General features: G+C 33.3%; 1 protein-coding gene across 2 annotated transcripts in view; it reads left to right on the top strand.

The window, feature by feature from the left end:
* LOC113512450 (ATP-binding cassette sub-family G member 1) overlaps positions 1-27,000 on the top strand; it is a 59,345-nt gene extending 32,345 nt beyond the window's left edge. For both annotated transcript variants that reach the window (XM_052898717.1, XM_052898718.1), the window contains exons 2-8: positions 4,137-4,321; positions 14,859-15,167; positions 16,990-17,564; positions 20,894-21,085; positions 22,033-22,431; positions 23,647-23,747; positions 25,528-27,000. In XM_052898717.1, the coding sequence (XP_052754677.1) occupies positions 4,167-4,321; positions 14,859-15,167; positions 16,990-17,564; positions 20,894-21,085; positions 22,033-22,431; positions 23,647-23,747; positions 25,528-26,028 (2,232 nt within the window). In that variant the 5' untranslated portion in view covers positions 4,137-4,166 and the 3' untranslated portion in view covers positions 26,029-27,000. The remainder of the gene's footprint in view (positions 1-4,136; positions 4,322-14,858; positions 15,168-16,989; positions 17,565-20,893; positions 21,086-22,032; positions 22,432-23,646; positions 23,748-25,527) is intronic.
* The last annotated feature ends 372 nt before the right edge of the window (positions 27,001-27,372 follow it).

The following is a 27,372-nucleotide window of genomic DNA, read 5'->3' as shown; positions in this document are numbered from 1 at the left end:
TAAAATCAATTTTTCATTTATATATATATAGTAGACTAAGTTTTATCCCTGAAAAGCGGTTATGGTTTTTTTTTAATTAATAAAAAACGAGTTTACACTGTTTTCCCTGTATGTAAGTAGCAGTAAAGGATAGTAGGTAACGATAAAATTAGGTCAGTTGACCTACTGGGTCAGGAAGTAACCACGTTGGAGATTGCGTGAAGGAAAAGGGAAAATGGAAAACAAAAGTTTTTATTTTATACTTTCTGTTGTTTCTGTAATCTACCTTAATCCTAAATACACAAATTCACTTGCAAAATTTAATTCAAATCTGTTTAGTCTTTTAAACGTGATTAATAGATATCTAAATAATTATTTTCATATCATTCTTTAACTGTCCATTGCTGAATACAAGCTTCTCCCTTGGGGTGTTTTGCCAATAATTGCCACGCTTGGCAGGCGAGTTAGCAACCGCAGTTAGGTTTTAGAGATGTTTTAAGAGGGACGCTTATCTCTCGCCCTCTTTTAATCGCCTCTCACGACACCTACGGGAAAGGAAGGGGTGGCCTATTCTATGCCGGGTCCATACTGCTAATATTTCTATAAATTTTCATATTCATCAGTAGGAAGTGGGGTTTAAAAAATAACTCCAAAGGTTATAAATACTTCCCCCTTTCAGTTAATTATATTACTAAATACAGAATAGACTGTCTACGCAAACCGCCCGCGACTATTTCGATTAAATATGAATGAATGCTATCTATGACGCGCGTCACTAAAAATACTGTGACCGACACCAAATGATCGTGTATTCCGGTCACTATATGAAAATGTTCACGTGACCTGTCCATCATATCGATGTGTATCAGGGGCAATGTATTGAACGAAATTAATGGGCAATTATTTTATGGTTACACAAGAGTGGGTGAGGTATTTGGAGTTTCAAGGTGAAGTGCAGTGTCTGTTGATCTTGATACAAGAAATCAATTGGGAGTTAACCAAATTAGGAAACGGATTTTTCTGATTTGGCGTCAGGTCATCTATACTACTCTTCCTTACAGGGACGCAGGTACGAGTCTCGAGTAAAACTCTTCGCCCGGATATCAATCTAGAATCGAGGGCCTGCCATTCTCCCGTCAATATTTTGGGCTTTTGATTTTTCTGAATCTTTTCGAGTTTGGATATTCTGGGTTAAGCCTTTAGATGTTCGTTGCATGATTCCTCATAATATAGCTTAAGGATCAGATCGGTGACTGTAATTGCGTAGCATTTATTAAATTCTATTTATTATGTCTATTCTCTTCTCTTTTAGTATCTGAGAATTAACTCTTAAGTGGCATCTCTGGGACCACGCGTCTTTTAAATTTAGTCACTTAGTTCCATGTTGTCTTTTAAATTGCAAGTTAATGGCTTTTAATAAGTGTTCAATTTTGTGTTCTAAATTCAAATACTTTCAATTCTAATTTGTCTTCAAAATATCTTGATATAATCATCGGTGTGTTTATTCATAATGGTGTATAAACACATCGATAAAAAATACCTTTAATGGATGGTATTGTTTTTTTTTTTTTGTTTTATTGCAGCGTAAAATGTATTTATTTCCAAATTTAATCCTTATTAATATTATAAATGTAAAATCGAGTTTGTATGTTGCCTCTTGACGCTTCAACGACTCGACCAATCGACACGAAATTTGACATAAACGTAATATTTGGGACGTAAGGCATGGAGTATTTTTTATCCTGTCAATAAATTACGTCCTCTTCACACGGATAAATTCAAGTGAAAATATTTCGATAGTCATTAAAAAGATACTACAATCAGTAATTATTATTCATCAACTCATCATTTCAGCCTTTAATTGTCCACTGCTGAACATAAGCCTGCCCCTTGAGGGTTTTGCCAGCAGTTGTACGCTTAGCAGGTGGATTGGCAACCGCATTTAGACTTTGGAGATGTTTTAAGAGGGATGCTGCTGCCCATCTCTCGTCTTCGCTTAGTCGATTCTTACGACATTCACGGAAAAGAAAGGAGTGGCTCATTCTACGCGGCTAATTATTATTATTAGATACAATATATATATATATATATATATACAATTATGGTTTTCAGTTACTATATAAAAAATACTTGTAAATTAATGCCGAACACTTGTTGATTATTTGAATCCGTATAAACACAAAGACACAGCGAGAGACACGCATGCACCTACAGACACACGCACACGCACACACACACACACGCACGCACGCACGCACGCACGCACACACACACAACTCCCAGATTAAATTATAATAAATTATCTCTTCCTATAAATTATATTTTTTTGAATTCACTTATTATATTACAAGTACTTACGTAACCTGATGGAGAGAGGTAACCGTCGCCTATAGATGACCTGTAATACATGTTCTTATACCTATCTCTGACATCAGTCTCTCACAATTATATTTATAATTTGGTTACTTTAATATAAGTATGTCTCATTGTATTTCTCTCTAATGAATTGTGAAAAGAAAATAAATCTATTTATTATTATTATTATTTACTATTATTGTAGTCACGCACTCGTTACGCCCTTATACTGAGCGTTACGTGGGCGTTACTCGACGCCTCGGAAGGTCAAGGTCACAATACGTTCTCAGGGATTTCTCGGTACGCGGGAGGGTTAACTGACTGACATATATCAACCCTAATCAGTCTAACGGACGTTCTGTCCATATTTCCTGGATGAATCAGCTCAAAAACTCTCGAGTTTTGCTGTCGAAAATTCAACGGAATTTCAGTTATATTAAATTTTGTTTGTAATTGACGTGAATGTGGATGATGATACTTGTTCAGGACTAGGGTACGATGATTTAAATGGTAGAGTTTTGTGAGATTTTATAGGGTTGGTCGTTTCACATATTCATACTACATGATATCAGCCGTTAATCGTCCACTTCTGGACATGGGCTTCTCCTTAAGGGAGTTTTTCCTGTAGTTGCAAGCTGCAATCGCAGTTAGGCGTTGGCGATGTTTGAAGAGAGACGCTGCTGCCCACTCCTCGATTATTAAGTTCTCTTAATCATCTCTTACGACACCTACAGGAACGAAAGGGATGGCGAATTCTCTGCCAGGACTACACGGTCGTTCAATCTGCATATACGGTTCATAATACACAATATTAAAAAGAAATTATTAAAATATATCAAAAATAAACAACATCAAACATAACGGATCATATCAATGAACGACAAGAAATTTACATGTTTTAAATATTTGAATTTGGAATGCGCATAGTTTTTGTTTTGCAATTTTATTTGTTGCGAGGAAAAGTCTAGTTAGAATCATCTAGTTTTTTCCTTAGAATAATAGCGAAATGAATATATGCCCAATAAGAGTATCGTGATTGCAAAAAATATATAATATATAAAAACTTCCTTCTGGTGATGTTGTTTAAAAAATACAATATTCTTCATCGCTACCAAAGCGACCGGTCAATGAACTCAGTAGATAGATTTATTTCAACCAAATCCGTTCAACCGTAATCTTTTAGACACTTCGAAAATCTTGATTCAGTATTAAATGTTCAGACATGTTTACAAATTGTTATATTCATATAACTCTTGTAAATGTTAACATTCTACGTTAAAGTTGCCTTATAATCGTTAAATACCGATTAATAATCGATTTTCTACTAAAATCAATATATGATAATCATTTGCATAATCGATAGTTCGATAAAATCGATTATAATTAACTAAAGTACCATTCATCGATACAATAGGTTGATTGGTAGTATCAAAAGGATGTACTGAAACAATCAATTATAATATAAAATATATTTTAACCCTTAGTATTGTTTTAAATTTGTTATCAAAGCATTCGACGAAATTACATACTACAATTTATTATACATTCAGTTCGACAGCATTGATTTATTTCATAGTATCGATACAATCAAGTCGTTGGGTTAACGGATATTATCGTTTAATCGATAATATACGTTTGCCTAATGACTTGATTCTATCGACTATTAGGAAATATTACACTTTTCCATCGAAAAATATTATTTAAAAAAATATTTATATTCAGTTTTAGACAGATATATTTCTAAATAGCGCCATCTAGTGAAGATGGATATATAAAATAAATGTATTTTTTTCTATTTCCAGGATATTGTAACGCATAATGACAACACAGCGATGACGCCTGGTCTCAAGATGGAGTCGAAGGGCACCCAGATCCATCTGCCTCTGATGGGTCGGGGCTCCCGGGGTGAAATCAACGATAAAGTCCTATTCTCCCAAATGAAGTCGCCGCCTTATTCTGAACAGCTCAACAATGGACAGCTGACGGGGTGAGTTGGTCATTTTGTATCTTTATTTTTGTCAAATAAAAAAATAGAGGTAGTTGCGTAAAAAACAGCCCAATTATATAGTATGTTTATTATAGGTAAATACTTACAATAATACGATATATTATATCTAACCACCTGTACGAATATACAACAATCTTAGATTATATAGATAGAGCATCGAGCTTCAAAAACGGGTCAATTTTTTGTCATCTAATTGTCAAATTAGCTGCCACGTTTTTTTATCAGTGTTCTGTATACTTACGCACATAATGTATCTTGACGTATCTATACTTAATTATTTAATAAATAAAATGAGTTTTTTCCGCATTAAAAAGATACAATTACATTATAAAACAAAATAAATATGGAAGTTATAAAGGAAACATTCATACCTATGTATTACGTAAAATTCTAAGAAAAATTTGTATGGAGACACTCCATCTTTATATATATATTTTCTTAATAACATTGAAATTCTTATTTTTTTTTTTACAATCCAATCGATCAATCAATTAATCCCAAAATCTGTTCAACTACAAAAAATATTAAAATCATTCGCTATACAACCACTGTTTAACTGTAAACTAAGGAGCTCTACTATGACGTAGACTTGTAAATATGAATGGGTAACGGATATTGTATTTTCAGTGCCACTATCGAACAAACTTGAAACTATATTGAATATTAATAAATATTTATTGATTTTATATTATATATATAATAACTATGCCCATGTAATTTTCATTTCCAATGGTTATTTGATTAGAATTATTTTGTTTAATTCCGCTACCATTAGTATGTGTGTAACTGCCAATATTTGGAGATTGACTGCAACTATTATTAGTAGACGATCCACGACCGTCCATTAGCAGTGGCGGATTTGCCCTAAGGCCCAGGAGGCCCGGGCCTAGGGCTGCCAAACATTAGTGGCGGCCAATCATGACAAAAAATTCTCTGATGATTACAAGATATAACTCAAAGTACGTATAACTAACAGAAACCTCGTAAAATATTACAAACTAGCAGATTTAAATAAATTTCTGAATCGATTTCGATAAAAGTTGGCAAAAAAGTAATTCATTATGTTCTCAATATGATGGGTGCTGAGAAAGGGATGGCTGGTATTTACTACATGGCTTGGGGCCTAGGACGGCCAAGACTGGAAATCTGCCACTGCATATTAGTCATCAATCTCCGACAGTTATTCAGTCCACGCACAGTAATAATTTTAATCGACTAACCAGTGATATGGACTTTCACATAATAACACCTAGTTCAGTAAAATATTTTATTTTCAAGGCGATTTGTTATTCTAAATATTTAACAATGTTTTTCTTATGAAAACAAAGCTATTCAAACTGAATATTTACTTATTAATATCCAATACATTTGTGTAAATATGTTTTGAGCAAACTATATTTATTAGATAGGTACATAATATTAATTTTAGAGTATTGCACTTAAGTTCGTAAGCGACATTTTTTTTTTAATAAATTACAAACTTGTAGTGAGAAAATTGTTTATTAATAACACGAAAATAAACCCTCATAATAACAAAATAAAAATCACATTTTATTTTTCAAAACAAAACAAAAAATTACTTCAATAGTCAAAGGATACACCGATGAACCATACAAAATATTCCATAAATTTATTACATTTATGCAAATATTTAAATTTAGAACATGGCATTATATATCTACATATAATATTTCTAAGATTGCAATTAATAGTTTTTTGTTTCTCAAAGAAATGCGTCACATAGTTGCAAATAAATTTACTTATTTAACTTTCGTATACATAATAAAGGCACACATTGGTAAACATAGCACCTAAAGGCGTTTTCTACCAGTCAACCATGGGGCAAACATGGTTGGTGGCGGTATTTTGTAATAAAAGGGAAACTGTTAAAAACACATGCATTAATATAAAATATCGAATATATAAATATATAATTGAAAGATGATTTAAAAATTACATCTTTCTGGAAAATGTTTTAAAATTGCTACATAATCTATCGTGTGGAATAGGCCACCCATTCCTTTCGCGTGGGTGTGTTTTATTTAAGTATTACAAGATAGTATTAAATCGTCATAGTCGTAGAATACTGACGGATCTTTATATGTAATCTTTGTCAGATCCGTCAGTATTCTACGACTATGACGAAATAGTAGCTTACGTCCTTCTTCATTCCATATTTACGATTGGTCAAGTCCTTAAAGCCCTTTCACTTTCACATTTATATTATTAATAAGGATTGTGTAATATACGCACAATAATTAAATTGTTTCATAAGAAAAAAAAAACCGATTTCAATTATGAAAAAGCCAGTTATTTTTATTTAAAAACTAAATCACTGATTTTGATAAAATTCATTTAAAAATAGAATTTTCCAAATCCGTTTACAACTGGTGAAGTTATGAGATGCCAAACATAAAGTAGTAGGGGGAATGGGATTGTTAGCAATGGAATTTGACAGCCCCATTGCTAGCAATATGCCCTATTAGGTCGACCTCCACGTGGTTCCCCCTGGAAACCATCGTGAACAATTCTTGTTGAATTCGTCACGATGGGCTAGCTGACCTGCTTCATCCTTACCTATCATTCTTCACTAGTGCCCCGCCGGTGTATACCGATAGCGCGGGTGGAGTTACCATTCCATTATCACCCATAAAAAAAACATAAAGTAATAAAGTCAAATTGAGAACCTTTTTCTTTTAGAAGTGTATTTAAAAAAAAATTAAGAAACTCCTTTTACTTTTCGAAGCTGCTTAAAAATAAAAAAAGGATAAAGCTTATTGTCTCGAAAAGTTTACGAATCTACATCTCGACCACACATATTCTATGTCTCGACATTTTTATATTAGACAATTTAAAGCGTTCTTATTAAGACACGGCAAAATGTGTGCTTATGTTTATTTCATTTAGTTATGTGGTGCTATGGAAATGTGTGGCCATGAGTAAATTGACGTGGCGTGTCGCGCCGCGAGCAACAACCGCCATATATTTGAATAAATAATTTAGTTTGCGCGATACGCCTTATCATCACATAACCGAGTTATGTGTCAAAATAGCACATTTTTGAATTAGACTAGATTAAATTGTGACGATGACGATGTAATGTTATTTTTTTATTGAACAAGCTGACGGTTTACGTGGTAGGATATAATACCATCGCCCGTAAATATTTGTAACAAGTGACGAATTAATACTTGATATACTTTTAAAGTTTTAATAAGTATCAGTTATTGTAGATAAGTAAGGATGATTAAATTAGTTGGTCCGTCGTGATTTATTTATTTATTCTTTATTGACCATATTCTTAAGTCCGCCTTTTGTACCAAAAAATATTGGTACAAAAGGCGGACTTAACATTCTCTACCAGTTAACCTTTGGCAAAACAGAAATGTAATTCTCACGCTAAGGTAAGGCAACGTATAATTTTTTTATAGGTAATAATGGAATGGTAACCCCACCCGCGCTATCGGTATACACCGGCGGGGCACCAGTGAAGGATGATAGGTGAGGATGAAGCAGGTCAGTTAGCCCATCGTGACGAATTCAACAAGAATTGTTCACGATGGTTTCCAGGGAGAACCACGTGGAGGTCGATCGAATAGGGCATATTGCTAGCAATGGGGCTGTTAAAATTCATTGCTAACAATCCCTTTCACCCCAACGTATCATATTGCCTCTGTCATTACTTACGTATTTACATTTTTTTTTATACAACTTAGAATGGCAAACAGCTGACGGTCCACCTGATGAAAAGTGGTAACCGTCGTCTATAGACATGTGCAGTACCATGGACATAACAGAGTATACTGTTTCGCCCATAATGCCCCCCATGCGTTGCCATTCCTAAGGACTCAGGTATTATTCCTCTGTACCCAGTAATTTCATCTCGTCTTTATCCACTTTCATAATTCGTATTAAAGCATGCACGTCAGTTCTAAACACTCTTGACTACTCCACCAGATTGTGTATGATAATTAAAAACTATTTATAAAATACTTTTATCGCAAATGGATCCGAGCAAATGGCTACAGTTGTGCCAAATTTCATCACCGTTAGCAATATCTGATAGATAATGAAACAACGACCGTGACCTACAGTGAGGAGAGACAGGCGAAGCCCAAAATATCTTGGTGTCACAGGGAGTTGACGGATGCACTGCAACACAATGGCTCCAGTTGTCTTATCCTCAAGCTAGGAAAGATACCATTAATTTCTTCATACATTATTAATTTTGTATTTTTTTAATTAAGTTATTAATTATTTATTTATTCATTATTACGTGTTTGTGTACAGGATGGATTTAATGCTAAAAGCATTCTCTCCCAGTCAACCTTAGGGAAATGTCAGAATGCTCGAATACGGCACTAGTAATAATTTGTATACATACATACTACAATTTACATATATAAATATACTTACATGTATATAAGATATATTATGGGAATAATAGATAGTACTTATTGCTTGGATAAAGTATAAAAGTGAATATAAACGGTCAAGGAACGTATTCCAGAGCCGTGAAGAATATAAGATTAAATTTATTCTTTATTATTCAATTCCATTATTATTATTATTCAATTTTATCCTTTACTTCGTTTATTTATTCTATAACTAATTAATTTATTCATTGATATATCTTGTGTTATGAAAAATCAGGTTTCATTATACAATATCCAAATTTATACAAACTCGTTGCCGAAATTAAACCAACCGAGATTTGAACTCGGGGGATTGAAAGCAACGGACAGCGTAACACTACAAAGAACTACTTTTACAAATACATAATGGTATTTTCTATTGATTATCGGAAAGTCATAAAGTAGGAAAACAGTCTCGTATCGAGAATTACATTTATCCGCACATACATTGCATTCCGAGCTACGAATAATACTATATTCGCAGATTCCGGGCCGTTCTGTAATGGCTACACGTCACTTGGCTGCGTTCCAAGGAGTTGTAAGTCTAAATATCTGAAACGAGTGTAACAAAGTTCCAGTAATTTTGGCTGTATCCATGATTTCGCTATCAATTATATTTGCGATCATTCGCAATTTATACTTTGTATTTTAAGAAAAATAAAAATAAAATACTTAATATTCGAATTTTCAACATGTCACCTTTTTTATTTGGTTGCTTATATTCTCTATTTTTTTTAAAGATATTTTTACGGCTCTGAATGCCCTTTTAGCTTATCTTTAATATAGATTACTTTGATATTTTGATGTAATTTCATTTAAAATTATGCATTTTATTGAAATATATTTTATTGAAATGGAGGAACCATTAAACAAATTATTATTTTGTTACTTATCGACTTTTGCTCGGGTCTTTTTTTGTTTGTAAACCTTTCTAAGAGAATGTAAAATAACATAGTATGTGTTAGTTGAGAATATAGGTCATGTCAGTAACGTACAAATCAGTTCAGCCGTTTTGCACTTGCACTTAGTATGACTAAATTCTATCTTCAAGTGACTCGGCGAGATCTATTTCCAACCGATTTTAAAAAAGGAGGAGGTACACAATTGAGTGGTATTTTTGTTATGTTATCTCATAACTATATCGTTAAACTATATGCCATTTTGTTAGGTTGATTGGAAGAGATCTCTTTTAGAGATAAGTTCGCCTTTGCTTACATTGTTTCTAATTGTTATTATTATTGTATGTTAATATGTTAGTATGTTTTACAATAAAGAATGTTTAAAGATAATTAAAAGTAAATTTTCTAAATTGTCAAATGGTTTTTATTATTACGTATAAATGTGAAGCTAGTATGTATTTTTTATAAAGTTGTACAAGACAACAGAATAAAGACAAATATTATGATAAACTATCACTATATTGATGAAAAATAAATAAAACTACTCGCCAATTTAGAAATTTTACCTCAAATTGTATTTATTTACAAAACAATCAACAAAAACCACAAGCCTCGATTCTAGCGTCATCTAGTAGTTCGTGTCCAAATTTGTTTAGTGACCAAACACTTTGAGTAAAAGGTATTTTGATTACGTTGCGAAATACGTTAATATATTGCTCAATTGATAAGGCTTTTTTTAACGTTATGAAATTTGTTCTTTTTATGGTATTCCATTAAAACTTTTGCCATTTTTGGTTTCGGTCACAGATAATGTAATACTATATTAGTAGTTCGCTCAACATTTTGCTAAATAAAAAGAAAATACTATTCGTAAATGGCGTAGTTAGTGACTTTATCGATTACCGTGGCAACCGTAGCACTTGAGTTGCTTACGAATCCGAATATACAAGGTAAAAATGAAATTATTTTAAAAGAATTTTCTACTGTATTTGTTTTTTTTTTTAATTCTTCATTTAATATTTTTTTTCAATGTATTATGTTTTTTTTTTGATGGGTGAAAATGGTATGATAACCCCGCCTGCGCTAACGGGATACGCTGGCGGAGCACCAGTGAAGGGTGATCGATGAGAATGAAAAAAACAAAAACAATGTATTAAGTTTCATCTACACCTATTTTACTTACATCTGAAATGTAATCTGAAATATAATTTTAGCATTCGTGCTGGTCACGAGTTAAGGGGACGCCTAAAAATCAGCGCTGTATAGGTGCATCTCGCTGGAGATGCGCATATAAAGTAACAGCTGAGGCAGCTTCTATTGCCAGCAAAAGCGTTACAACACTGGGTTTGCCCATACGGAGTCGCTGCTCAAGAACCTTTCTTCCTCATTGGTTATTGGTTCTTTGAGCTATGTGACCAGCCATTGCCACTTCAGCTTGATAGGTAAATTGATTAGTTTGGCTTCTATTGCCTTTACTGACTTTGTAAAAATGTCGTTTTCTTGGGTACCTTTGTCCCATTCGTATTTCAACCGTAAAGGAGTTGTGTTTGCATGGCTATGTTTCGGTTTGAAGCGTGAATTTACTGGGTACAGAAGAATAACACCTGAGTCCTCAAGAATGGCAATGTATGGGGGGTATCATGGGCGGAACAGTATACTCTGTAATGTTCATGTTACTGCTCATGTTTATAGGCGACAGTTACTACTTTCCATCAGGTGAGCCGTCAGATTGTTGCCATTCTAAATTGTATAAAAAAAAATTAGAGCCGTTATATTAATTTTCTTTAAAAATTTTCCATTTACAGACATTGCTTATTTACAATTTTATTATATTAATATGTAAAAAAAAAATACATAAGAGTTAAGGCAATCTTTGACTCTATCTTCAGTTAATATAATCTACAGTTAGACAAAAACAACGGTTTACATTAACAGTTAAATTGGTAAAACCTCACAGTAGCAATTACTACACTCACAACTCGTAACCAAATGAGAATTGGTGATCAGTGGCCATCAATTCTCATTTGAAATGCATGATTTGGCTACCACTGTATTGCTAATAAGTTTCAACCCAATTCTACCTGATTGTTTACTAATTAAACTGCCTACCGAACTGACTTTTAGCACAATCGAAGGTTACGTGATTTATTGCTTGAAATTGTATACTATGTCAATAATATAGAGTATTTTCAAACAATTGTTTATTAAATTAATCATTTTGCGTTAATATTTTTTTATATTTATTATATATTTGTAATTGGTGCTATGAATTGTAAAATAAATAAATATTTTTTAATATAAATAGATACCTAATTGAATCCGTGTGAAGCTGAGAAGTTGGGTCGCTAAATAGTCATAAATCCTACTCATAATATATATGTATAATGTAAAATATATACGTATAGAATGGTCCACCTTTACTTTCCTGTAAACTTTTACGTAAGAAGCGCGAGGCGTCGTGGTATGGGCGATAACGTCCCTACTAAAACATTAAAAGCCTAATTGCGGTTGCTAGTCCGCATGCCAAGCGTGGCAACTACTGGCAAAACTCCCCTTATGGGGGTGGCCTATATTCAGCAGTGGACTGTTTAACGGCTGATAGGGTGATGATGATGATCCGAACGATCGAAATTATATCATTTTGGTAACGTTCCTATTATTGTTTTAACATCAGATACTTTACTTTTCGTCTCATTTAGTTTTGACATTTCGTTAAATTTACCGTAGTAGGTATAATTCCTCATAGTCGTAGAATACTGACGGATCTGACAAAGATTACATATAAAGATCCGTCAGTATTCTACGGCTATGACGAATTAATGGGAGACTGAAAATTGTGCGTAAATAATGTGACATAACATATTGTATGTATTATTAGTTAGATAAAAATGTAGTGGAATGGATATTTATCTTGTTGAGATAGAAACCATTGTTTTATCACTGTGATAATCTTAAATCGATGACATTCGTGCGTATTTATAAGTATTCATGATATTAGATAAAGATATTTAATCTAAAATACATAAGTCACCAGGGATTTCTCCTTTAATGGGTGAAATCGAATGCTAATAAGAGAGTAACTTTTAAGAGAGCGTTTTGTAAGTAAAACAAAATATTTTTCTCAAAATGTGACACATTAAATTGCAAGTCTCAAATGTTATTAGCTTTTTAATGGATCATAATGGAACGGTAACCCCGCCTGCGCTATCGGTATACACTGATGGAGCACCAGCGAGAGATGATATGTGTAAATGAAACAGGTTAGTTGATCCATAGTGACGAAATAATCTCTGGAAACTATTTGAAACCGCGTAGAAGTCGATCTGATAGAGGACAATGGGGCTGTTAGATTTCCAACATTATAAATCCCTTTCCCCCCTATCTTATCAGCTAGATAGATGTATCCAGAACTGACTTTAAAATGAATTAATGAATGAAATAGAGGGTGCCGAGTAATGTTATAAGACGTTTAAGAGGCTTCTCGAGCCTATCGGGCTGTGTTCATACCAAAACGGGAGACCAAGTGGTAATCAAATGTAAAGAAATCGGAGACGCAGTGAACCCGGCGTGGGCAATATCGAATCTGTTGTGGGCAATATTGAAATTTTTTTTATACGACCTAGAATGGCAAATAAGCTGACGGCTCACCTGATGGAAAGTGGTAACCGTTGTGATATGAACAGAGTATACTATTTCGCCCATGATACTCCCCATACGTTGCCATTCTTGAGGACTCAGGTGTTATTCCTCTTTACCCTATAAACTCACTGCCATATCCCACCCTTCAAACCGAAACACAGCCATGCAAACACAACTGCTTCACGATTGAAACACGAATGGGACAGAGGTACCCAAGCAAACGACTCCTTCTGGTCTTCTGACCAGATCACGTCAAAAATTTGCCCAGAAGCACCAGGTACATTAAGTTCGGCCCTTTATATAACTTTGACCTAAATTGATCTTTCTATACATATACATATAATGAAAAGCGAGGTAACGCCACCCGCCTTTTGGGAACTCTGCCATAATGGGCTCTATATTACAATTTTACTGAATTTATTGTATAAAATGTTGATTTACTTTTTCCCTTTCTCTTACGTTACTTTTCGACCGACCTCCAAAAAGTAAGGAAAGAAATACAGTCGAATTATTAAGTCGACTTCAAAAAGATGGAGGTACTCACTTCGATCGTATTTTTTTTTGTATTTGTTACCTCATAACTCCGTCAGTTGTAGACCCATTTAGAAAATTCTTTTTTTTCTGAATATAAAAATTAAAAAAGGAATAATATATATACTTAAAGATTGGTTCCATGGACATTTTATCAAAATCGGTTTATTAATTAATTTTTGAAACAAACTGAAGTAGTTAATTTTTTTGTGGGACCATAGTACCATATCTGTAGTGGAACACGATTTTAAATTATTATGAGTAGTAGTAGGTTATCCGATATTCTTATACTAGATTTTTAAGATTTTTTTCAATTAATCATATTTAATTTTACTGCCGTATTGATTTCATATTAATTTTGTGAAAATTTCTCTGTGAAATAAACTCTTTATTGATTTTCTTGTAACGCCTAATTATTCTTTCTTTAATTATATCATTAAAGATTATTTAGTTCAAATAATACCAAATATAAAATAATTTTTGTACTTATAATATACTAGCTGTTGTCCGTGGCTTTACAAACGTGACGTCGTGATTTCCCTTTAAGTTGAAATCTCCAAAAATCTTTTTTTAACGGATACATACGTTATTAAATAAACCTATGTCCCAAATTTTAGTTTTCTAAACTTAGTAGTTTTGGCTGCGTGTCAATAATTAGTCACTACAAATGATTTTATAATTACTGATTGTGGAAAATTTATTAATTATATTTCCAACAAGATATTTGTTTTGTATACAATTGTTTCTGAAGCTTGAATGGAATAGGCTAGTGGGATTATTTTATTTAAATTATTTTTATAATTCATAATATCAGCCTTTAACTGTCTACTGCTTCCCCTTGGGGAGGGGAGGTGTTACCAGTAATTGCCACGGTTGCCAGGCGGATTGGTAGCACATGGGCAAAACAGTATACTCTGTTATGTCCATGGTACTGCTCTTGTCTATAGGCGTCGGTTACCACTTTCCATTAAGTGGGCCGTCAACTTGTTTAACATTCTAAGTTGCATAAAAAAATTGTTTATTTAATTTCAGAAGTTCACAAATGAATTTATGCAACGGCGGCGCCGGCACGGCTGGACTCACGGGTCTCGTCCCAAAGATACCCAACGGATACGGTGAACAGAAGAAACCTATGGCCTCACTAACACATCTACCCAAACGTCCACCGGTCGACATCGAGTTCTCCGAGCTTTCGTATTCTGTAAGCGAAGGCAGGAAGAGAGGGTACAAGGCGTTGCTGAAATGCATCAATGGAACGTTCAGGTCGAGTGAGCTGACCGCCATTATGGGGCCCTCTGGAGCGGGGAAGAGTACCCTCATGAACATCTTAGCTGGTTACAAGTAAGTTGTTCTCTTTAGTAGTTAATTTAGTTATTGATTCTATAAGTCATTTATTTATTTATTTATATACTGTTTTCTGCGGCTTAGAATACATTAATTAAGGCCAAACGTGTAATATTATGTTAACCCTGAATATGGTTTATCTATGTACCAAATTCAATTTAAATATATCTAGTAGTTTAAACGTAATTGATATATAATATCCTTATATTAGTATATCCAAACATTTTTATAGGCATTAATAATAATGACTATTTTTTGTGACTTAATCCAAAGACCTTTATAGATTTTATATTTATGATACTAACTATATACCTCAACTTTACCTGCGTGAATTGGAATGAAAGTATCTAAGTGTTAATCTAGAATATGATTTTTCTGTATATAAAATTTAGTTCAAATGCGACTAACTGTTAAGCGTGATTAAGTTACAAATTTTCGTATTTATGCCATGATATTAGTATGACTTTTAACCCATTTGTTGTATTAGTATAAAAAATTATTGCATACTTATATATAAATCCATTATATGGCCCATCTGTGTACCAAATTGTCATTCAATTCCGTTATGCGTGATTAAGTAATAAACAAACAAACTTGCACATTATATCATATTGCTAGTAGGACTAGCTGTCGAATTATTTTCTCTCATCCAAACCAGTTTCTTCCACATATATAAAAACGTCATCATTGGCATCTGAAGAGTTTGAAACTTCGCCAAAATACCAACATACGTTTTAAATTGCGTTCAATTTTTTAATGCATTACTAAACGCATTTTTCTAATTTCTATACGTTTTTCTAATTAACAATTTATTTATTTTAATACGAAACTTCACATTGTGTTAAATTATTATTCTATTATAGACTCTATAATATTACGTACTTAAGTCAATAAGTACAGAGATACGTTTTTTAATGAACTATTTAATACCTGAAGTAAATCCTTACTAATATTATAAATGGGAAAGTGAGTTTGTTTATTTACTTCTTAATGGCTCAATCAAGCATTATGAAGCTTGATATACACGAAATATTGTATAGAGAATGCAAAAAGATATAAGTTACATTTTATTCAGGTCAATTAACAAATTGAAGTCTTGCGGGTGTAATTCCTGTTTGGTTGTTATAAATGAAATTTGATACACCATTATTTGGCCACGTCTCAGACACAATTATAAATAATATTAGATTAACACACAGAATATATCTTTTAAATTACGCCATTAATTGCGTGTTACATTTTGTTTTAACATTTTTTTTTATATTACTTAAAATGGCAAACGTGCTGACGCCTCACCTTATGGAGAAAGTTGGTGCCTTAGCCTGTAGACATGAAAAGGAGATTGTACTATAATTCTTACGATACCCTCATGTATGCCATTCCTGAGGTCTAAGGTCTTATGCCTCCGTTCCCTTTAATTTCACAATAATATCCCACTCTTCGAACTGAAAAATTTTTTTTATACAACTGATAGAAACACGTCATCCTCATCTCAGCTATTATCTATTCACTGGTGAACAGGCTTCTCCTATATACCGAGATAATAAACAGGTCCTCGAGTCAAAGTCTCTCTCCTCATTCATGATAGAAACACGTCATCCTCATATCAGCTATTATCTATTCACTGCTGAATAGGCTTTTCCTATATATCGCGATAATAAACGGTCCTGAGTCACCTGCATCCATAGAAGTACGTAGATACTTATATTTCTGTCCCAATGTATCTAGAGGTATCCGAGAATTGTATTTAAGTACTTAACCTAACAGATAGAGACTTTAAAGGCATATATTTTAAAACACAATATCTTTCTGTTTCCAGAACATCAAACGTCAGTGGCTCCATACTAATAAATGGAAAGGAAAGGAACCTCAGGCGTTTTAGAAAACTCTCTTGCTATATCATGCAAGATGACTGCTTACTACCACATCTCACTGTCAGAGAAGCGATGAACGTATCAGCCAATCTGAAGCTCGGCAAGGACATGACCGTTACCGCCAAAAAAATTGTAATAGACGAAATATTAGATATGTTAGGGCTTGCAGATGCAAGCGATACTAGGACAATAAACCTTTCTGGTGGTCAGAAAAAACGATTGTCTATAGCTTTAGAGTTAGTTAACAACCCCCCTGTGATGTTCTTCGACGAGCCCACGTCAGGACTGGACAGCTCCTCGTGTTTTCAATGTATATCGTTGCTGAAGTCGTTGGCGAGGGGCGGTAGAACAATAATATGCACAATCCACCAACCGTCCGCTAGGTTGTTCGAGATGTTCGACTATTTATATACTCTGGCCGAAGGGCAATGTATATATCAGGGACAAGTGAGCGGATTAGTTCCGTTCCTATCATCGATGGGTCTTCATTGTCCGAGTTATCACAATCCAGCTGATTACGGTGAGTGGCTTTTTAAAAAATATTTTCTTTTCTTTAACCAAATGGTTTTTTTTATATTACTTAGAATGGCAAACAAGCTGACGGTCCACCTGATGGGAAGTGGTAACCGTCGCCTATAGACATGAGCAGTACTATGGACAGAACAGAGTATACTGTTTCGCCCATGATACCCCCATGCGTTGCCATTCCTGAGGACTCAGGTGTTATTCCTCTGTACCCTGTAAATTCACGCCATATCCCACCCTTCAAACCGAAACACAGCCATGCAAACACAACTGCTTCACGATCCATAAAGAGCATCGAGGACATCGTAGAGTACACTCTGATGCACAACAACAAGGTACAACGCATGAATAGCATAATCATGCGTTGTATTCTTGAGAAATAAGGTATTATGCTCTTGTATCCTTTAATTTAATTAACATATCTTTGACACAAATGCTTGTCAACAAAAATACAGAAGCAAGTCCCTGAGCAGCTGACTTTTGTAAAAAACTAGAAATGTTCTCCATCAAGTATGCTCTTTTGGGTTGTGTGTATTTTAAGTGGCTTTGTGATAAATAGTCACGTGGGCCATGAGCATCAGCTTAATGACAATTCCCATACGTTTTGGTACTAAATTTGCAAAGTAAAATATTCTGTCTTCAGGCCTCTTTGTTTAACCAATGTAATTAAATCATTAGATATTTCTCGCGTTAAACAAACACAGCGTCATTAATGTGACTCAGAACAGTAATCATGTTCTTCTTCCATTTATGGTTTTATGAATAATTTTATCTTAATTTGTACAACGCCAATTGGTATCATACAGATGTGGCGATTAATTAGTCACTTCATGATAATTATTTTTATTGTTGTCTCAAACCATTTTACAGTACAATAGGAAGGTTATCACGGGGGGTAGACCATAAAATGTGATTAGGAAGTTTCGAATGCAAATTTCTAGTGTACGATATATATTTTTATTTTTAAAATAACATACAATTTACATGAAAAGGTTTTGCTGGAAGAAATTTCTTATTAGAGATAAGCTCGCCTTTGTACATTATGTTTCAAATGAACTGTGGTTAACATTATATTTTGTGTACAATAAAGAATATATTTTTTAATGGGTGAAAATGCCATGGAAACCTCGCCTGCGCTATTGGTGTGCAATGGTAGAGTACCAGTGAGAGGTGATAGGTGAGGATGAAAAGGCAGGTCAGTTGGCCCATTGTGACGAATTCAACGATAAATTAGTCACGATAGTTTCCAGGGGGAACCGCGTGGAGGTCGACCTGATAGGGTATATTGATTGCAATGGGGACTAACCTCCTCATTACTAACAATCCCTTCCCCCCTGTACGATATATTAAGACCTTCATACTAAAATTGGACGCGAAAACTGACGCTTCTTACATCTTAAACCTGACCTTAAATTGTCAGAACAAATTATGCCGTTTCGCTTCGGAATTAGGGACAGGTATTTATGTAAAATAATTGTATTTATAAGGTCAGTGTATAATTTTTTATTATCATAATTTTCCTGTTTATTTCTCCTATTGAATATATATATATATATATATATATATATATATATATATATATATATATATATATATATATATATGTGTGTATATATGGGGTCATTATTTTATTTCAGACATTAAAAAAAAAACACAACGGAGAGTGTACCATTCAATCAATATTTAATAATCAAAAAAATTGCATACTATCAATAATGTGGTGTAGAACATTCCATCTTTATTAGTTCACGAACCTGGGTATATCTCTGTAATAATATTTTTTATCAACTCAATTATCTAGACTGATGCAATTTTAAAACAATAAAAAATATTAGTTTATCTGTATGCACGCAATTAGAATTGTATAAACAAGTATTTATCTTCACGATAAGTGCTATAATTCTGTGTATTTTTCCAATTCTTTGTTCTAAGTTGTATTTATTGTTCGGACGTTCGATGTATGGGATTGTTTTGTTATAAGAATTGTTAATTTAATATTTAAGTATTTAAAATTTTGCATGCCTAATTGTGGCGAAATATGTGGACTTAATATTATTTTATCTATCTGTATATTTACCATATTTCTTGCAAATAAATATTCATTCATTCATTCATAAAGTACTACAGTATTGTACACCTTAAAAAGGTCAACAAAAAAGTGTAGAGGGTCACAGTGAAAAATAATATTCTTTAGAACAACAATATATATAATACGTGTAGATACAAGACAAGACAACCATTTGAATACAAACAAAAACCGTATAGAAAAATAATATCAACATATATATGTAGCCAGTACATTATGGCCACAAAGAAGTTTCAATAAAAAGTCCGCGATGGTATATGTCTATCTCTTAAAGATAACCCACAATTACACTGGAAGTGATCATTATTATTATTCTAAAAATGCATCATCTACCTAAGTACTTGATAATCGGGGGAAAAAGGATTGTTAGCAATGGAGTTTGACAGCCCCATTGCTAGCAATATACCTTATTAGGTCGACCTCCACGTGGTTCCCCCTGGAAGCCATCGTGAACAATTCTTGTTGAATCCGTCACGATGGGCTAGCTGACCTGCTTCATCCTCACCTATCATCCTTCACTGGTGCCCCGCCGGTGTATACCGATAGCGCGGGTGGGGTTACCATTTCATTATCATCCATTTAAAAAAAAAAGTACCTGATAATAATAATATACCTACTTGCTTTATTTGGAATTGTTAGTTTAGTTCTAGTCAATGTAAAAAAGTCTCCGCTACGAAGCCTCAAAGTTAATACGAATAAGTCAAAATATAAAAGATATTTTAGAAATGATTTAGAATTTTTTAATTATATTATCTACGATTCTGAATATAAATTCTTTTTTTTTTATTTTATATATAAAATTTAACATAATAATAATAATAAAGTTTATTCTCTTCACAATACCAGTTGTACATCTATTATATTCTAATATATTTATTTCTGAAGGTTACATAAGTTAATGTATTGTAACTGGTGTCGCCTATAAACCTGTGTTACAGATACCATGGACATAACAGAGTTACTGTTTTACAATGCGTTGCCATTATGAATATAATGTTATCCCTCTGTACCCAGTAAACCAAAATTATTACAATAAATTATATTATAAACATCATTGATATATTTAGTAGTAGCCTGCCAAAGATATCAGAGAGCGGCTCAGACATATCTCGAGTCGGGTTAAAATACATTTATTATAACTTTGTATATTAGCACGCTAGATTTATAACATTGATTTGGCTTTTGCTGTTATAATGTTATAATTATTTTTAATAAATATATTTTTTTTTTTATTTCAGTAATGGAGGTGGCGACGGGCGAACACGGTGACTGGGTGCATAAGCTAGTGATGGCTGTGAACAAAGGCAACTGCGGTCGGGGGCAGTCCTCTACGTCGTCATCATCGTCATCGGTGCCACAGAACCTCAACTACAACAACCAGTCAAGCAAGAATAATGCTCAGAAGGCGGAGGCGCTCGAAATTGTGATAGGTGAGTTATGATAAACACACAATCACACAAACACAACTAATATAATAGAATTGAAACTAGACAATGTCTGTACATGGAAAATGTTTAAGAACATCCGTGTGAGGAGTCTTAAGACCTCTTACATGAATATTTTAAATACACAATCGGAACGTTAACGAAATGAAAAAATCTTTGTAGGTAAATAGTATTTTCTCAAACATGCTTGGAAATGTGGGCATTATTTTGACAATCTTCTTCGAGATAAATCAAAATGTCCGTACTGGCCAGATACATTCGGGCAGCGGCCGGCAAAAGTTGTATAAAAATCTATATCTGTCGTGTTTTGCGGCCAGATAAATTACTATGTAAACTCATATCTGTCCTGTAATTTAAAAATGGAATGACCTTTTAACTAATAAAAAGTTTTATTTAAATTTCGAACTGGCTTTCAAATAGAAAGCTGTTTATTGAAAAAAAAAACCAAAGGAAAAATAATTATTGTTCGTTATTCGTCATTGAACTTAAAAAGTAAAATAGTGTTATTGATTTCCGCGCATTGTTTGAGAAAAGTACTATACAAGCCTTGGCCACAACTAGGCATTGATGGACTCACGTATGTGTGCCCCGGCAACGTCTCGGCCCACATTTGCACGTTCGTCCATCAATGCCTCAGTTGCTGGCCGCTGCAGTAATATACTATATACAAAAAGGTCAGAGTCTGCAATAGGCATATTATATTGCAGACTAAATAGAATAGAAACATTTATTGTCAGTAAACACACAGTTACAATAGAAAATACATAATACAAGAAGTGTCCCATACTAGGCAAATAAATGACTTCATTTTGTTATTGGTAATGGTATTTATGTATCCAGATAGATAAACCAGTAGGTTTTGAGGCTGCTTTGATCTATAGATTATAAAGTAGTTTTGACCAGACAATAATCATGGCATCTTTCTATTCCAGATAAACCAACGTGTACTGTGATAGACATGTCTGAGCCGGCTGCAAATCCAGAAAAACCGAACCCGGTACCGAACTCGACAAACTTGGCGCCCGTAACTTGCACAACTTCGTTATTGGACTCCAGTGAAAGTTTTACAAAGAAACCAATCAAGGCCGGTTTTCCAACATCGGGATGGAAGCAGTTCTGGGTGCTGTTGAAGAGAACATTCAGGAGTATACTCAGAGATCAGATGTTGACGCATTTGAGGCTTTGCTCGCACACAATTGTCGGTTTGCTCATAGGATTTTTGTACTACGACATCGGATCGGACGCGGCGAAGGTGATGAGTAACGCTGGATGTATATTCTTTACTGTGATGTTCACTATGTTTACTGCTATGATGCCTACAATACTTACATGTGAGTATTCGTGTGTGTACAGCACACTTACATTTATTTACAACTAATTCTACTTTACAAATGTGGGATTTATCTTATAAATATATTTAATGAATAATTAAAATACAAGAATTATTTTACAATAAAACAAATAAATTTTTGAATCGAACACAACAAAACACTCTCGCTGGTTGTTGGCTCGTGCGCGGTATTTTTTTCTGCGCGCGCAGCCAACAATCACAAAGCGCCCGCGCGACCTGCGCGCGCATCTTGCGAGTGAGTCCCGTGACCAAGCGTCATGATATAAATATATATATAACAAAATAGTTTGTTTGTTTGCTTGTATTTTTAAGTTTAGTAATATTATAATAGTAAAAATACTTCCGCGAAATCAGCTTAGAGTATTTTTATGCAAATTATTATCCTATTGTGTATCTGGCTTTAACATATAGGTTATTTTCTCTTATTTACATTGCCTATCTATATACATCATTAAATTAAAAAAAAACGTTACGAATACGTGGTATATAAATTTATCATTAAAAATTTTGCAACTAGTAAATATTTCGCTTTGGAATTTAAATATATTTTACTATAGCAGAGAACTTTTAAATATTCAGACAGTTACATTGAAAATTGTTAACATATAAAAATAAGTGCAAAAGTTTGTAAGAAGAGATGACAAGGGAGGATGTTTGTTATTCTTTCACGCAAAAACTACTGAACTGAGATTGAATAAAATTTGGTACACGGGTAGGTTATATCCTAACTTCGCACATAGGATATTTTTTATTTATTTATTTATTTATTTATAAAAGACACACCAACAATATGCTCACAATAATTAAGTAGATAATATACAATATTATTAGTAATTTAAAGAGAAAAACTACTATTACAAAATGCTTAAATCTAAGTTTGAACAAAAAAACTTACTCCTCACTACCAAGCTTAAGGCTATATGAATCATATCAATTAAAGGCGTATACAAACTCTCACAGATAAGCGTCAATGTATACTAACTAACAATTATACAATTAGAAAAGACCTAACTACCAATCCATATTATTAATAAGCCTAGTATACTGCACTATACTGATTCACGTGGGTAAAGCCACGGGATAGATCTAGTTGATAAATAAATGTTGCCTTATCATGTTTTGGTAATATTTTAACTCCGTTTTTACATAGAGAATGTAATATATTATTAATAATTTATATATTTTTATATTACAGTCCCGACAGAAATGAGCGTATTCGTTAGAGAACATCTCAACTATTGGTATTCGCTGAAGTCATTCTATTTTGCGAAAACAATGGCAGATCTACCGTTCCAGGTAACTATTATAAAAGTAAAGTAAATAGGTATGCTTGCGACTATTTTAATCTGTAATGGATAAATATAAATTCAAATCATCTTTTTTTTTATACAACTTAGAATGGCAAACAAGCTGACGGCCCACCTGATGGAAACATGAACAGTTTCATGCGCGCGCATAACATAATATACTGTTACGCGACCATGCGCGCCCCCTTGCATTGCCATTCCTGAGGATTCAGATGTTAATATATATATACCCTGTAAATTCACTGCTTGTATTTTTCAAACCAGAAACACAGCCATGCAAACACAACTGCTTCACGGTTGAAACACGAATAAGGCAAATACGATACCCAAGTGTAAACGACTTTTGTACAAAAGTCTCCCTTATTAAAATCTCCCTTATCATAGTCATTAAAAAGTTCGTGCATGATCGTCTAACACCATGCATGCGTGCCATTCAAGTAATCATTTATAGTATTTAAAGACTTTGGTCAATAAGTGTTTTTACAAGCAGTTTTAAATTTATTATAAGGTAGATCCAGAATATTCCAAAATAGAACTTAATTCTAATTATAGTAACAGTACCCATAAGAGTTGAAAAGAGTTTCTTGCGGATTCTTCTCAGCAGATAACAACATCACAAACCCAGCTGAACAATCATTCTTTATTCTTTATTGTACACAAAATATAATGTTAACCACAATTAATTTGAAACATAATGTACAAAGGCGAGCTTATATCTAATAAGAGATTTGTTCCAGCAAAACCTTTTCATGTAAATTGTATGTTATTTTAAAAATAAAACCAGTCGTACGATCTGCATACATTGAATAAACACATAAGACATGTATACACAAAGAATAATACAAACTACACATTATAAATTACATAAAATACATAAACCTTGTACATACACATATACTTACACATACATACATATACATATATATACACATATAAACATATAAATATACATACACATATACATAATACGTCAGCACAGTGACAAGTAATGCTCCCTTAGACGACGCTTAAACAAGCCTATATTTGTCGATTCCCTTATTTCGGATGGCAAACTATTCCATAATCGAATTGATAAAATCATATGTAATTGACGATTTAAAAGAGCTTGTAAACAAATCTATTGGAATAAAGATTATTCTTTTTTTTTACCTTGAATTCAGAGAAAGAGAAGGAATATAAAATATATTTTATTAAATTATATTGGCAAATGAGGTCCTACGTAAAAGACAGTATATTATAAAATGAGTAGTATATTTCAAAACAAACTACCAAGTCATTTATATCACATCAAACCGCCAGAGGTAGATTTTGTGCATATGTTGTCTACTTACCTTTATCCCATTCGAGGTTTTGCCGTAAAATCCCAATGCACGTATGGCTATATTTTGAATAAAAAAGTATGGCAGTGAAAATACCGTAGTCCTCAGAAATAGTAACGCATAAAGACTACCGTATACAAATTTCTTCTTTTGTGATATTCAAGGTATTGTTCCTGTATATAGGTGAGCCGCGTGCTTGTTTGCCTTTCTAAGCGACATAAAAAACACAACTTTTATGAAAGAAGAAGAAAGAAATAATTTAATTAAAATATCATGCGACTCACACAATAGCACACCAAATAAGAACAAAAGGAACAAAAACAAAACAATAATATACAAATAAAAAGCGTTTTTTGCTCAGTTAAAGTCAAAATTAAAAAATAATGATAAATAAATAAACAATAGGATAACTAGTAAAAGAGTTTTAATATGATTTCATTGTTTTTGCAGATAGTCTTCAGTGGGGTCTACGTCATTATAGTGTACTTCATGACGGGGCAACCGATGCAGACTGATCGAGTGCTCATGTTTGTCACAATTAACATTCTCACTGCACTAGTTGCACAGTCCCTGGGTCTACTCATCGGGGCCGCAATGAAGATCGAGACCGGCGTCTACCTCGGACCGGTCACTACCATCCCAGTAGTTCTGTTCTCTGGTTTCTTCGTGAACTTCAATGCCATACCCAGCTACTTACAATGGCTCACGTACTTAAGTTACGTTAGGTATGGTTTCGAAGGCGCCATGCTGTCAGTTTACGGTTTCGAGAGGGAGAAACTCCGTTGCTCGGAAGACTACTGCCATTTTAGAGTACCAGAGAAGTTCCTCAAGGAAATGACAATGGACAAGGCCAACTTCTGGATAGATGTCGGCGCACTAAGTGCGTTCTTCATTTTTATTAGAGTAATCTCATATTTAGTGTTAAGATTCAAGTTGAAGATGATGCAGTAGAGTTAGATGCACAATGGACGCTTCAATGTAACGGCGATATCTTTTCCAATTACGGATTCTGATAGTGGAGTTACAATTAGGTGCTCTGACCAGAGTTATGGTAAGAATTAGTGTTAAAACCATTCTTGTGACAATGTCCATACCTTTGGATTTTATTAATCCAAATTGTCTCGATGAATTGTAGTTCTTCTGATTTTTCAAAGGAATGACATTTGAACGTTTTGCCGCTAAATTAGTATTATTAAATTTAAAACAATGTGATCATTACTTGTCAACGAATATAAGAAAACCATTCCATAATATCGTCCGACTTGTGTTTTGAACATTTTTACTTGAAGTAATAAAATTTAGAACTCATGTATATAAATATATGGTCGAAATTTGCAATTCTGCATGCAGGCATGCTTCTGAATACGTAAAAAAGATCTTATAGACTTCAAACCATATCATTGTGGTGAATTTTATTCGTTAATGATTGCTAATTAATCTAGCATAGCAGATAACATTAGTTCAAAATATAAGGACTGAATAAAGGACGAATCAATATGGAATTTGTACATTATCGATTTTGATGTTGTTAGCTCCTTTGTAAAATAATAAATCCATATCTCTGGTCGGATTATTAAATAGTTTTCGAAATATAGCTTTTAGGTCGCCGGTGGACTTAAATATATGTTTATACGTACCCTTAGGGATAGATTAAGGTTTTATAGAAGATTGGGCCCATGACTTAATATAAGTTCCTTACATTAGTGATCTAATGAATTAATGATATTATTAGTTTTCATTTAAACTCACGACGTAGCTAGTTCTACTCGTATGTACTCAATACTTGAACATTACCTTATAGATTTTAATTAGATATTCTTCAAGTACCTTTCCTTATGCTAAAGATTTTGGTAAATCTCTATATTTATCCTAATTACCAGTATTTATTAATAATTAATAAACGACTGTGATTTTTATAATGAATCTTGTATTATTTGTATATTTTGTAATCCTTTAAACAACCTACAAGTTAGAAGCTCAAAATACTAGTATTGTAAGCAAAATGAAGGAGATTTTCAATTTATTTACATATCTGCCGTTAACTTTCCACTATTAAATATATTTTTCTTCCTCATGGAGGTTTCGCCAGTAATTGTTACGTTTGGTAGGAGGGTTGGTGTCGCAGTTAGGCTTTGGTGATGTTTTAAGAGGGACGCTGCTGCTCATCTCCCGACTATTAAGTTTTCTTAATCGTTTCTTACGTGGCTACTATATATTGATCACCATATATATATATATATATATATATATATATATATATAACTATATATATATATATATATATATATATATATA

Source organism: Galleria mellonella, unplaced genomic scaffold (assembly GCF_026898425.1).
Source record: "Galleria mellonella isolate WM207_F2 unplaced genomic scaffold, CSIRO_AGI_GalMel_v1 utg537, whole genome shotgun sequence".
NCBI lineage: Eukaryota > Metazoa > Arthropoda > Insecta > Lepidoptera > Pyralidae > Galleria > Galleria mellonella.
This window is presented reverse-complemented; position numbering and strand designations above follow the sequence as displayed.